Source organism: Sorex araneus, chromosome 2 (genome assembly GCF_027595985.1).
Source record: "Sorex araneus isolate mSorAra2 chromosome 2, mSorAra2.pri, whole genome shotgun sequence".
In the NCBI taxonomy this organism is placed as follows: domain Eukaryota; kingdom Metazoa; phylum Chordata; class Mammalia; order Eulipotyphla; family Soricidae; genus Sorex; species Sorex araneus.
Genome location: NC_073303.1, coordinates 259,087,814 through 259,101,777, shown reverse-complemented (window position 1 = coordinate 259,101,777; position 13,964 = coordinate 259,087,814). Strand labels below are relative to the sequence as shown.

The 13,964-nt window shown below is 51.0% G+C and overlaps 1 protein-coding gene across 3 annotated transcripts; it reads right to left on the bottom strand.

The window, feature by feature from the left end:
* Positions 1 to 689: 689 nt before the first annotated feature.
* C1QTNF2 (C1q and TNF related 2) lies at positions 690 to 11,868 on the bottom strand. Of its 3 annotated transcripts, none has more exons than XM_055128459.1 (3): positions 11,793 to 11,868; positions 5,921 to 6,173; positions 690 to 1,709 (listed from the first exon to the last, which is right to left on the bottom strand). In XM_055128459.1, the coding sequence occupies exons 1-3, from the start codon at positions 11,865 to 11,867 to the stop codon at positions 1,096 to 1,098; spliced, it is 942 nt and encodes a 313-aa protein (XP_054984434.1). In that variant the 5' UTR covers position 11,868; the 3' UTR covers positions 690 to 1,095. The 3 variants fall into 3 exon arrangements, with proteins under 3 accessions (XP_054984434.1, XP_004611522.2, XP_054984435.1); XM_004611465.3 differs by lacking the exon at positions 11,793 to 11,868 and adding an exon at positions 10,059 to 10,141; XM_055128460.1 differs by lacking the exon at positions 11,793 to 11,868 and adding an exon at positions 9,960 to 10,121.
* Positions 11,869 to 13,964: the final 2,096 nt, after the last annotated feature.

Sequence of the window (13,964 nt, the reverse complement as noted above, 5' to 3'; positions counted from 1 at the left end):
CCCTCCCCAATGTGCTATCGCTCAAGTCCCTTATTTATTTTTCTTAAAGTAATTTGTACATAGATACAGATAACCATGAAGTACCACAAAAGCATACTCTGTGTGTAGTGCTGAGGGTATGGCCAAAACGTAGAACATGTGCCTTGAATGTGTGAAGATCTGAATTTTACCCCCAGCACTGTCTAGGACGCCCCTGAGCTCTCCCATAGCCCCCTGGGTTATCACTATGGCTTATACTTTTAGACTTTACCGGATGTAAGGACAACTAAGAAAGATAAAAGCTCAACAAAAATTTCAATGTCTTCTCTGTCCCCCGTCATTCCAATTCCTCCTGACTATGGCATGTGCATTTCTGTCCTAGTGCAGTTAATGAACTGCTTGTAAATTTTTCTCCCATAAGAAAGAGAATCCACCAGGACAGAGTCTGTTTCTGTCTTTAATGTTCCCTGATGCACCTTCAAAATAGTATCGTGCTTCACATAGTAGAGGCTAATAAACTTGTCACCACATAGATGGAAGGATAAATGCACAAGCTTGAATTTATGTATTTATGTATTTATTTATTTATTTTATTTTATTTTATTTTTTTTTGCTTTTTGGGTCACACCCGGCGATGCACAGGGGTTAGTCCTGGCTCTGCACTCAGGAATCACCCCTGGTGGTGCTCAGGGGACCCTATGGGATGCTGGGAATCGAACCTGGGTCGGCTGCATGCAAGGCAAATGCCCTACCCACTGTGCTATTACTCTAGCGCCTATTTTAATTTTTTTAAATTTTTGGGTCATACCTGACAATGCACAGGGGTTACTCCTGGCTCTGCACTCAGGAATCACCCCTGGTGGTGCTCAGGGGGTGCTATGGGATGCTGGGAATCGAACCCGGGTCGGCCGCGTGCAAGGCAAATGCCCTCCCCGCTGTGCTCCAGCCCCGAAGCTTGAATTTAATGGTGGGAAATAAAAAGAGGTAGAGGGCATTGGCTTGCATCTCCAAGTTCCTGCTCCCGGTCCCACAGTCAATTGTGGGGTTTTAGCTCTGTGCGCACCAGGCCACAAACTCCTTCCCTCCGAGAGGCATGGCACCGTCTGCCCTGCCCGTCTACACCTCGTTGGGGTCCTCCTGGTCAGCGTAAATGAGGAAGCCGGTGAAGAGGCTGTCAGTCCAGTAGGGATCGTAGAAGAGCCCGTTCTGCTCCGAGTAGAAGATCTGCAGCCACACCTCGTCCCCCTGCTTGAGGGCCAGGATGGTAGAGCCCGAGGCCACATCGTGGTTGCCCGTGTTGGCGTCGAAGGTCCGGATGCGGTACTGGCCGTTGTGTACAAGGCCAATGGCCAGGTGCTTATTGGCCAGCGTGATGTCGTACGTGAAATAGTAGATCCCCGGCACACTGCAGACGAACTTGCCACTGGACGTGTTATAGTGGCCCCCTTCGTTCATCAGGATTTTGTCAAACTTGATGGGCAGCCGTTCCCGTGGGTAGCTCTTGGTCACCGCCACCGAGAAAGCCGACTTGGCCCGGCCCCTGCCACAGCTGCAGGGGCCTGGGAGGCCTGGTTCCCCCTTGGTCCCCTTGGGCCCTTTCTTGCCAGGAGTGCCGTGTTTCCCTGGGGCACCGCTGACCCCCTTGGGGCCTCGAGGGCCGGCCCGCCCGATGGCCCCGGCTTTGCCCTTTGGTCCTGGCTTCCCCCGGTTACCTGTCCGGCCAGGTGGACCTGGAAGACAGAGCAGCTGGTGTTACGAGGGGCTTTACGGAGTCAGGTAGAGGCTGCGGGTTTCACTTTCCACCCTTAGAACAGGAATCTTTATACACCAGAAGAAATAAAAAGGCTTTGGAGTAGCACAGACATGGGTGCAAACCTGCAAACCTCCAGCCCTTCTCTTGTCTGGAAAATGGTAATGATGGCGCAATAATCCACCTTACCCCCAGAATCCCTTCTAAGTCCCCCCCAAAATGCCTGAAGCTAAGGACAGCACCCAACACTGAGTATATATTGTTTTTCCCCTTTATACACAGCGATCACAAAACTAAATTGATAAATGAGGCATAGTAGTGTATTAGGTTAATAACATGTCAAAATTGAAATAAAATAAACACAGTAAGAAACTTACGACAATTATAATTAAATAGAACAATAACAATGATTCACTTCAATTAAAATTCTGTGAATGTGATCTCTCTCTCTTGTTCTCAAAGACTCTTACTGTGCATATTTTCGTGCTATTAATTGAAACTACTGAAAGAAAACTTGTACAACTGTGGTGGGGAAGACTGCTTTTCTCACCTTTCAGAACCAGTAGGCATCAGGCAAAAGGATTAATGGTAATCTCTTCTCTTTTCCTGCCTTCTAAGTAAGGCAGGACTGTGCTGATAGCAGTCTGAGACGATAACTAGAAAAACCTTGATTCCAAACAAGTGAAATCCTTGAATAGTGTCCCAGACCCCTATCCACTTTTAATGAATCATTAGTTACAGTGGCAAAAGCTATGAAAAAATGCCCACCCAAAGGGAAAATCATTAAAAAAAAGAAGACAAACCATCCATACTCTGCAATTTAATATAGGAGTTAGAAAAATGAGGCAGGTTCCTATGCATCTATTAAAACTTCCCTAAGACATTAAATAAGGCAAAGTACACAGTAGAACTTGTTTGTTGAGATGAAACCAACATATTCATTCTTTCTCTACTCGATTAAGTGAAAAAAAAAAATTTCAATGCATATGCTCTCAGTTTAGCTGGCATTTGTTGCAGATTTCCCTGATAATGTTTTACTTTAGAATGTCTTTTGATTTTTAAACATTCTTCTTTTTAAATGTATGTATCTCTAAATACTAAAGTTTTGATCAATGGCTATATGGGAAACATGTATAATAAACAATGTAGCACTTTATCTTACCTCATTTTTTTCAGTGTTAAGGATCAAACCCATTCGCTCATACATGCAAGATAAGTGCTCTACTGCTGAACTAAATATGTTCCAGGCCCCAGTGTAGCATTTTATTTGTTTACTGTTATCTAGTTTATGGGTCACACCTGGAAATACTCAGGGGTTACTCCTGACTTTATACTCAGGAATTACTGGTGCTGCTCAGGGGACCATATAGGATGCTAGGGATTGAACCGGGGTTGGCCAAGTGCAAGGCAAACTCCCTACCTATCCTCTGTCCTATCACTTCAGTCCCAGATTTTACTATTTTTTTTTTTTAATTTTGGGGCCTTACTCCTGGCTCTGTGTTCAGGATCATTCCTGGCGGTGCTCAGGGAACCATATGCCTGCCAGGCCCAGCATTTGAACCAGGGTCAGCTTCTTGCAAGGCAAGTGTACAAGCCTGTACAACCTCTATGGTCTCAATATAGCATATTGTTTGTTAATGTTTTCAAATTTAGTATTTGGACTACAACTGGTCCTGCTGTAAGGTTACTCCCAGCTCAGTGTTTCAGTGGTGCTTGAGGGAACATGTAGTGACAGGGACTGAATCTAGGGCTGCTGCATACAAAAGACACTCCAGGACTGGAGAAATAGGACAGTGGGTAAGGCACTTGCATACAGGGAATCTGGGTTCTATCAGCACCACGTGTGTTCCCTTGAGCCCCACCCGGAGTGATCCCTGAATACAGAGCCAGGAGTGAATCATAAGCAACACCAGGCGTAGCCCCCAAACCAAAACCAAAACCAAAACCAAAAAAAAGCAAAAAACCCAATGATGTGACATGTGCTTCAGTACATTGAGATATCTCTCCAATAAACATTCTAAACAAAACATACACGGTAAGCACCTGAGTCATCCAAACTCAGGTGTATGAGTAGCGCAGTTTTTAAATAGGCAGAACTGGGTGAAACTGTTTAAAAAGCATATCATATGCCAATCACGGAGTCTCTTCTGGAGATTGCTGGTTTTACAGTACGACCTTCACATCACCATACACAAAGCAACTGTCTGCTAAACACCAAATGAACTAGGTAATCTGGAAGCAGTATTTTGGGCATTTTATAACCTAACAAAGTACTCTGCTTCATGTATATGCATTTAATTGTGATTTAGAGTTTTGGGTTATACACTTAAAATTTTCTTATTTAAGTAATTGGGAAATAGATTTCAAGTAATATGTATTCACTGAACATCCAATTTTTAGGAACAGATTGTTTATGTCAAATGCCTGGCAATGCCTTGTATTATCATAGACATATTTAAATACATAGAAAAAGACCAGGAAAGCTATATGTCTCACAAATTAGTAGTAATACTAGGTATCTCATATAGTACCCCCTCACCCTTTAAAAAAAAGAATATTTTTATTTATTTATTTATAATATTTTTATTTATAATATTCTTTATTTATAATAATATTTTTAATTTATAATATTCTTTTAAAAAAGAATGATTTTTTTTTTTTTTTGCTTTTTGGGTCACACCTGGCAGTGCACAGGGGTTACTCCTAGCTCTGCACTCAGGAATCACCCCTGGCAGTGCACAGGGGACCATATGGGATGCTAGGAATCGAACCTGGGTCGGCCTTGTGCAAGGCAAACGCCCTACCCGCTGTGCTATTGCTCCAGTTCCAAGCCCTGAGATTTTAGCAGCCTCTCCTTACTCATCTTTCCCAACGATTAAAGGCTCTTTCAGGGTCAGGAGAATGAGACCTATTGTTACTGTTTTTGACATACCGAATACGCCACGGGGAGCTTGCCAGGCTTTGCCATGCAAGCGGGATACTCTCAGTAGCTTGCTGGGCTCTCCGAGAGGTATGTACGTATCTGTTACTGTATTTGGGATATGAATACGCCATGGGGAGCTTGCCAGGCTCTCCCCAGCAGGCAATAGACTCTCGGTAGCGTGTCAGGTTCTCCAAGAGGAAGAATAAGGCTATTAGATGTAGTGTGGCCGCATTGCAGCCACACGCTTCCAGGAACTTGGTTTTATAGTCATTAAGGAGAAATGAAACAAAACCATGTACTTGATGATTCTGCTAACACCAAAAAGTAATTGAGGTAAAAAAGTGAAAAGTATTCAGGGGCAGGAGGAATGTCAAGATCGAGAAGGCCTGAAGAGAGAATTCAATGTGTGTCTGCATGCTGCCTGGGGGACACTGCCCTGCACCACCGTATGTGGACCCAGTGAGGATGTCAGTCACAGTGACCAATGATTGTCACCACCTAGTCACACTCACTCAGGGGAGGGCACATGACTCAGTCCTGTCAAATGGTGGCACCACCTCCGCTGGCAAAGGTCTAGGACAACCCAATGATCAGGAAAGATGTTCTTGCTGAGACTGGCCCTAGGGACAACGGCAGGTAGAGGAGGAGGGCCTGAGCCCCGGCATGGCCAGAACCGGATTTCCAGTCTCGGTGTGAAAACGCAGTGAGGGGTGAGAAGCAGAGCCTTGACTGCAACATCTGCCTCTGAATCCTGCAGTTCCTGACATGTGAGCCAGTGAATTCCATGGGGTGGGGACACAACATTCCAACGGCGGGGGTGAGGGTGGGGGAGGGGTGGGAGGGCATGCCTCTTATCACTGGCTCCCAATTAAATGGTGCGTGTTTGGGGAGACTTCCCTACATCCCTGCGGCCTCTGCGGCAGGAGGCAAGATTCAGTGCTCACTCTTCCTTCCGGTGGGTTTTAGATAATGCACTGCTCTGGCTTTTAAATAAACACAGACTTGTTTCCTAACGCAACGAGACCAATGCCAGTTTGTTGTTGTTGTTGTTGTGTTGTTGGACTGGTAACATATTCTAAAATTGATTAACTTCGTTTTTTAACCTCACCTAGCAGAGCCGGGTCTCTGGGGCAGCACCCCCAGAATGCAGCGGTGGTGGCGTCCTTCGCCCCTTAGAATAATACCTGTTTTTTTTTTTAATAACTCCACTCAGTGTCACACCGTGTCACCCCCTCAGTGGGAACCGCCTTCCCCGGGCTCCTTCTTACCTTCCTCTCCGCTGTCCCCGGGGTCCCCGTCGGGGCCGTCCTGGCCGTCTTTGCCGGGAAAGCCCATTCTTCCCACGGTCCCCGAGGGTCCCGGCACTCCCGGGGGTCCGGGGGGGCCCTGAGGGCCCGGCAGGCTGCAGACGAGCTGGGGGCCGCCCTTCTGGAGGTCCCCGCGGGCGATGGCGGCCAGCAGGGGGTCGGCCGCGCAGGGCAGGGCGCAGGCCAGCAGCAGCCAGGGGAGCATGGTGGCCACCTGCGGGGAAGGGACGCGGTGAGAAGGTGAGGGGGTGAGAGGGTGGGAGGGTAAGGGGGTGAGGGGGTGAGGGGGTGGGGGTGAGGGGGTGAGAAGGTGGGAGGGTGAAGGGGTGGGAGGGCAAGGGGGTGGAGGGGTGAGGAGGTGGGGGGCTGGGGTTTGAGCGGGTGGGAGGGTGAGAGGGTGGAAGGGTGAGGGGGTAGAGGGGTGAGGGGGTGAGGGGGTGAGGGGGTGGGAGGGTGAGGGGATGGAGGGGTGAGGAGGTGAGGGGGTGAGGGGGTGGGGGGCTGGGGGTTGAGGGGGTGAGAGGGTGAGAGGGTGAGGGGGCGGGAGGGTGGGAGGGTGAGGGGGTGGGGATGAGGGGGTGGGAGGGTGGGAGGGTTGGGGTGAGGGGGTGAGGGGGTGGGAGGGTGAGAGGGTGAGAGGGTGAGGGGGTGGGAGGGCGAGGGGGTGGAGGGGCGAGGAGGTGGGGGGCTGGGGGTTGAGGGGGTGAGGGGGTGGGAGAGTGAGGGGGTGAGGGGTGGGAGGGCGTGGCCCTCAGGGTCCCGCCGGCCGGCGCAGGCGGAGGGTGACGCCACCTCACGGGCCGGGCCGGGACAGGGAGTTGCCCCGCGGCGGGCGCCCCGAGACGCCCCGCGGTGGCAGCTCCGCGCGGCCTCGCGGCCTCTCCCGCGCCTCACGGGCCTGGCTCGCGCCGGAAGCGGCCACGCGTCCCTCAGGCGGGCGGGGACCCCGGCAGGGGACAAACGCGCGACCGAGCGCCACGCTCACACGGCTGCGGACCGGCCCGGGGGTCTCGGGCACGACTCTAGGGAGGCCAGGCGCGACCAGGTGGTCTCCGGGCCTCGCCAGAGCCCCCTTCCCGGGCGGGTCTGACACGCGGGGCCTGAGTCCCTTCCCGGGCGGGTCTGACTGACACGCGGGGCCCGAGTCCCTTCCCGTGTGAGTCTGACTGACATCCGGGACCGACAGAGCTCCCCTCCCCTGGCAGGTCTGACTGACACCCGGGGTCCCACCAGAGCTACCATCCCCATGCGAGTCTGACTGACATCCGGGGTCTCGTCAGAGTCCCCTTCTTCGTGCAGGTCTGACTGACACCGGGGTCCCGCCAGAGCCCCTCTTCCTGGGGCGGGTCTGGCTGACACTGGGGTCCCACCAGAGCCCCCGGTCCCCGTGCAGCCTGACATCCTGTGCGTGAGCCAGCAGGTCAGTGCTCCAGGCCTCTCACCTGGGCGCCCAACTCTCCACCGTGAATTCTGGACCAAAATTCCTGGGCTGTGCGGCCAGAGAGGAGGTCAGGCTCGCAGCTTGCATGTTGCTAATCCAGACCCCACAAATGGTCCCCAGAGCCCAAGCCTAAGGGTCGCTCTTGAGCACTGGCCAGTTGTGGGTCTCCTCGAGCAACCCCTGGGTTCAGTCGTGGGCATGCCAGGGGCTTTTGGTGAGAAACTGTGGTCTCTAGAACACCCATCCTTAACCTAAGCCAAACTCCCATCTCCAAAATCCCACTGTTTCGTCTGGTATTTAATCTTCATTACAGGAAGTATAAAGGTGGGTTGGGGGTGGTGATGAAGAGATGGTACAACAGGTAGGGCTCTTGCCTGCTTGCTCCGGACTCGAAACCTCCCTCATATGGTCCCCTGAGCACTTCCAGGAGTAAGCCCAGAGCAACGCAAAAACTTAAAAACTTAAAAACAAGCAAACAAACGAGTAAGGGGGCTGGGGAGATGGGGAGATGGCTTAGGGGCTGGACTGCATCCTCCACATGTGGAAGCTTAAGAAGCCAGTCCCTCAGCCCACCCCCAGCCCACCCGAGCACCAGCACCAAGTTAGTCATGACTTCCAAGTGTGTGTCCCCTGCTAAAAAAAAAAAAAAAAGTGGAAGGCCAAAATAGGGTTCTGGAGGTAAAGGAAGGTCCAAGGAAACAGCTCAAGTGGTAGAGCACGTGCCCAGCAAGCAGGAGGCTCGGACTGCAATCCCCAGCACTGCAAGAAAGAAAAGCTGAAAGAAAATTTAAAAAGAAGCTGAGTCATGCCACATTAACATTTTTCTTTCTCTTTTTCCTGATGAAGATGATTTTGGTAGCATTTATGAAATTATATGTATATATTGTATTCATAAAAATTTAGGGTGTGAGCCCAATATTGTCCAAGCACTGTGCTCGAAAATTAACAGCAAAAAAAAAAAAAAAAACCTAACAGCAAGACAATGAATGGAGAGATAGTAAATCGAGGAAGCTCTTGGTTTGCATGCCTAGAGCTTGTGTCAATTCCTGACAGCACCCGGCCCATCAGAGTGATCCTGAGCACATCTGACTGTGGCCCCCAAACAAAATTAAAAAAAAAACGATCCCCAACACAAAACCCCATGCCCCAAACAAACACAATCATACCAATGCAGAGTATGTATTTCCTGCTCTGGAATCATCGCGGCAATGCCCAACTTGGATCATCCGAAGAACAGAACTAATTATATTTCAAAAATTCTAATTAATACGGCTTTTTTTTTATTGTTTTGATTGTCTATTTTAAAGTTTACTATGGTGAGGGCCACATGCAAGCTGTTCCTGGGCAGGAATGCAAGGTCTTTCACCTGAGTTACATACCCCTCCTAGAAATGACCCCTTGAGGGGGCCAGAGCAGTAGCACAGCAGGAAGGGTGTTTGCCTTGCATGTGGCTGACCCAAGTTCTATCCCTGGCATCCCGTATGGTCCCCTGAACCTGCAGGAGTAATTTTCTGAGTACAAAGCCAGGAATGAGCTCTGAACAATGTCGAATGTGGTTCCAAAACAAAACAATTTGAGCAATTTTCAACTTCAAAGCCATTTGAACTTCTTTTAAGAAAGATGAGATTTAGCCTCACGTAATATGACTCCAGTCTTGCTTCTGCTCTGTCATGCAGCTAAAATACAATTTTTGACTACATAAAAATTCATTCTGAATTATTAAAAGTATTGCTTATAGTCGAACTAAACACAATTGTACTTCCTTTATTATATTTTTCCATACATATTCTTACTAAGGAAACTAATACAGTCTTTTCATTGGTTGAGCTATCTATATCACCATTTTCTGTTTTATTTATTTTGTGGGAAGCCCAGATTTGGTTGTCGTACTTGACAGTGCTTGGGGAGTGCTCCCTGCAGTGCCCTGGGTACTACATGGGGTCAAGGACTGATGCATGTAAAGCATGTGCTCTAATCCTTTAAGAAATCTTTTTTTTTTCCTTTTGGGTCACACTTGGCGATGCACAGGGTTTACTCCTGGCTCTGCACTCAGGAATTACTCCTGGCAGTGCTCAGGGGACCATATGGGATGCTGGGAATCAAACTCGGGTTGGCCTCATGCAAGGCAAACGCCCTACCCACTGTGCTTTCACTCCAGCCCCAAGAAATCTTGGTCCTCTGTGTCACTGCATTATCAAATATATCATACCTACATACCTAAAATATTTACTAGAGCTATAAATCTGTGCTCTAAATAGGTTGCATCAACATCAGCAGAGATTGTAGCAGCCTAACAATCATGTTACCTGTTACGTGCATGATGCACTTGGAAAACTGTGCTTTAGACACCCTCACTCCACCCCTGGCCCAGGCCCTCTGTCTACTTGAGGAGAGTCTTGACAAACTGGGCTGAGTTACTGGGTAGCTGAGACCCATCAGGATTCTGGAAGAGAAACCAGAGTCTTCAAGTAGGTTTGAAGTGGTTTGCGAAGTTGCAATCTGCAAATATTTTGGACCAGGGTGAGAGAGGCAGGAAGGAAGTGGGTGCAAGCTTCTCACCCAGGCGGAGGAATCCCACAGAGAGCTAGATGAAGACGGGCAGGAAACAGGCAGCTGGATGAGAGAGGAAAGGAGAGGGGGCCGTCTGCCCCAGCTTACCACTCCCCTCTCTCGGACCTCAGCTCTCTCCACCACGCCTGTCCTCACAGAGAGAGAGGGCCTGTTGCTCTCCGGTCCCGTCCGCCCAGCACCAGCCTCTCTGGACAACAGGGGGGCGGTCTCAGTGACAGCTGGACCAGGGCTGGGTTCTGGAATGCTCAGGGGGGAAGGGATTTCTCAGAGCTGGAGCCTGGTGGTTCCCACAGCCCCGGCAGCTGGAGACAGGACTGTTTGGGTAAAGGCTAACAGCTGAGGGACGGAGTCTGCTTCCAAATCTAGCAGAAAGGAGAGAAACATCTTCTCTCCAGGGCACCTCCCAGAAAAACAGGCTCCAAATAACCCTGCTCCCAGTGCTCCTCTGGTGAGTCATCTCTCACCCTCAGGCAACAAAATTCGGGGGAAAGGAGAGGAGGCAGAGATGGATCAGGGCCCCGGGAATCAGACTTAACACCCCCAATCTTGTACAAAAACTTGGGCAGAAGGACAAACTAGCCCAAAGCTTTCTGTTACGGACTGGGAAACTGAGGCAGAGGCAAGCAGACTTGACTGGTCATCTCTGTGAGAAGCTTTGAAGATCACCATAAGCCCTATGAAGGTGGGAAACCCATTGTTCCATCTTTCAGAGGTGGATGCAGAGGCTCCAAAAGTATTTGTCCCGAGTCAACCACTCGGGGAGCAAGGGGACCCAGTGTCTGAGGGGCTCTCGACACACTGGTGGCACCGGGCGGCCTTCTCATGTTGTATGTCCCGTTTTCTAGAAAGGAAAGCTGAAGCACAGAGAGGATAATTTGCTCATGTTTACACAACTAGTTCATGGCAGAAGTTATATTTGAACTTGGTTTTGGCTGACCCTGGTGGCCAAACGTTTTCCATTCCGTCAGCGTTTCTTAGATGTTTGCTCTTAAACGTCTCTCTTTCCAGAAGAGGACTTGAAACCTAAGCCACCACTACCCATAGTGAGAGACACGTTTCTTTGGTGTCTCATCTTATTTTATTTTACACACACACACACACACACACACACACACACACACACACACACACACACACACACGCGCGCGCGCGCGCGCACATACACACACACAGATGGAAAAGTGATGTTTTTTCCTCCCTCAGAATACTGGGGAGAATCAATGCTAGAGGAAAACTGCCCTCCTAGAGGCCCAGGCTTGGTTTAGTTGAGGTGATGGTACTGGGTAGCTGGCTGGACCCTAACTTCCCACCACAGTCCCCCTGGAGTGTTAATGGGGTGCCCCCAGGTGCTGGACCAAAAGACCAGGGAAGCACAATGTGCACCTCAGGCCCGCAAGCTCCTTCCAGTTCCTCCCAGAGCCTCTTCCCTGGCCTCTAGCTCCTGGCTGCCCACCAGACCCCTGCTGGCTTCAGCTGGGAGATTGTTTAAAACTTAAAAACATCCCAGCCACATCACATCCTCGTGGGGCTCGCTCCAGAGGCTGCTGGCGCCAAAAGCAAACATCTGAATCCCAGACTGGTGCTACGGACAGGAAGGCAGCACCCCACTCCCTCACCCTCCACCCTAGCCCCCAGTCCTCTCCTCAGCCCCCTCCAGGCCAGCTCCAGGACAGCCTGGGGCGGCCCCACCTTAGGCCCAGCTGACTCCTCAGCCTCAAACGTCAGCATTGAAGTCCCTTCTCCTGCGGCAACTACGTGCCCTCAGGACCCGGGCTCCTAGTTCGTGTTTCTCCAACCCAGACACCAGCTGGCCCTGCTTACCCGATTCCTGGGTCCCGGTCTCCCATCCAAAAGGCAGCCCCTCGGGTGCAGGGCCCCTTGCCGGTTGCCTGCCATATTCCACGAACTTCCAAGGTTCTTGCACACACCGTGTGTTCGTGAAATATTTTCTTAATGCACGAATGTTTGAGACCCCGAGTCGGCCTGCAGAAAAGCCACTGCAAAGAAAAAACAAGGCCGTGGCCTGGATCCAAAGGGCAGGGCTTCCTTTGGATTCAAATACATTCTCTCCCTTCCCCGCTGTCCTAACCCAAACCAGACAGAACCTTTCTCCCTTCTGACCCTCCAAGAGCCCCCCTGGCCCAGTCCCCCCACACCTCCCGTTGCAGGCGTGTAGAATCTTTTACCTCTAGGAGGCGCACCTCCGAGATCTGTTCCCGCCTTCCTGCTGCAGGCTCCCCTCCCCTCCCCCACGGTAAATCATAAGATTCTAAACCCAGAGGAAGTTCTTTCTTTTTTTGACATTTTTGGGTCACACCCGGCAATGCACAGGGTTATTCCTGGCTTTGCACTCAGGAATTACTCCTGGTGGTGCTGGGGGCTGTGGGCATATGAGATGCTGGGAATCGAACCTGGGTTGGCCTCATGCAAGGCAAACGCCCTAACCACTGTGCTATCTCTCCAGCCTCACCCAGAGGAAGTTCTTATGCAGGTTTAATTTACCTGGTCCGGGCTTCTCCTGTGCCAGTTAAGTTGCTAATAATTCATAAATATTCATGTTCGAGGAGAGCACCGAGAGTTAGTGTCCTGGCCCAACATCCACCCTGGACAGAGCATTTTCCTCCTGCTTCTGCCCCGGACCCTGAGGACAAGGTGCCCCCTTGGTTCGTCTACCCAGACTGTAATGTGAGAAGGGCCAGGGCGGGGGGTGGGGGAGTGGGAGTGGGGGGAGTGGACCTCCGGCTCCAGCTGACCTCCCCTGAAGGTAGCCTGTCACCTGGGAGTCCAGGAACTCAGGAGCAGGGCAGCTGAGTCTAGTTCTGAACAACCTCCTCTCCCGGGCAGCAAGATGGAAATTAGGTTGCCATGATCTGAGCTGTGGGTGTGGGGTCTCCACCCACTACACCTACTAACCTGTGTGGTAGTGCATGCGGGGATAAACAGCCAGACCCCCCCTCATCTATTTAGCTGGAACTAAAACATGCCCACCCCCATGGCCCGTGCAGTCACAGCTCCCAGCCCTATGTCTGGCCCCAGGCATGTTGGACACTTGGAGAGAGAACTCTGTGTAAAGTGCTCCTAGCGCCTGCTGTTGAAGCCCTGTTTGGGGTTAGTGTAATCGGCTCAGAGAAGCCCGCTCCACCCTAGGATCTAAGTCTGCTGAGTGACGGTGGTCCTGTGGCCTGCACCACACAGCCTGTGTCTGTCGTTTGGTGAACTCAGTGAGGGACACGCTTTCTCTGCGTGAGTCCTGGTCATTAAGTTTCCCCCCCCCCCCCCGAGACTCTATGGTCTGTTCCTGCTCATTTGCTTGAGCCACCCTGGTCTTCTCTTCAAAGCACGTGGTCCAATGGGTGGTGACATATTTGTTTCTTGGGTTTCCCCTTTTTGAATGAAGGTCCTGTCAATTGCCATTTCTCTCATGTCCCTGGGACCCTGCTCAGCGCCCACCTCACATACATACATGCTCAGTGTCTGTGGGGCGGGGGCACTCCACCAAAGAGGAACAGGCTAGAAAGACTGCAGGAAGCATGTGGGTGAGCAAGCCACAGCAGCGGGGTGACAGGGGGTGGATTCGGCAGTCGAGAGGCCTGTTCCTTTCTATGTTGGGCAATACCCAGCAGTGCTCAGGGGATATTTCTGACTCCGTGCTAGGAAGTGACTTCTGGCTGTGCTGTGGAGCCAGAACTGGGTTCAGCAGGGTGCAAAGCAAGTGCCTTCATACCTGTACTATCTCTCCCCCCGGCTCTACCTCTTAAGTTGGCCATGTTTTTATTTTGAGGCCACACTCGGTGGTGTTCAGGGCTTAACTCCCAGCTCTGCACTCTGGAATTGCTTCTGGAGGGTTGCGGGGGTGGGGGGCATTGGGGGGACCATATGGAATTCTGGGGATTCTGGGGATTGAACGCAGGTTGGTCACATGCAAGGCAAGTGCCCTGCCTGCTGTACTGTCACCCTAGCCTCATCATGTGAGAAAAAGTCATTTCTTCTTCT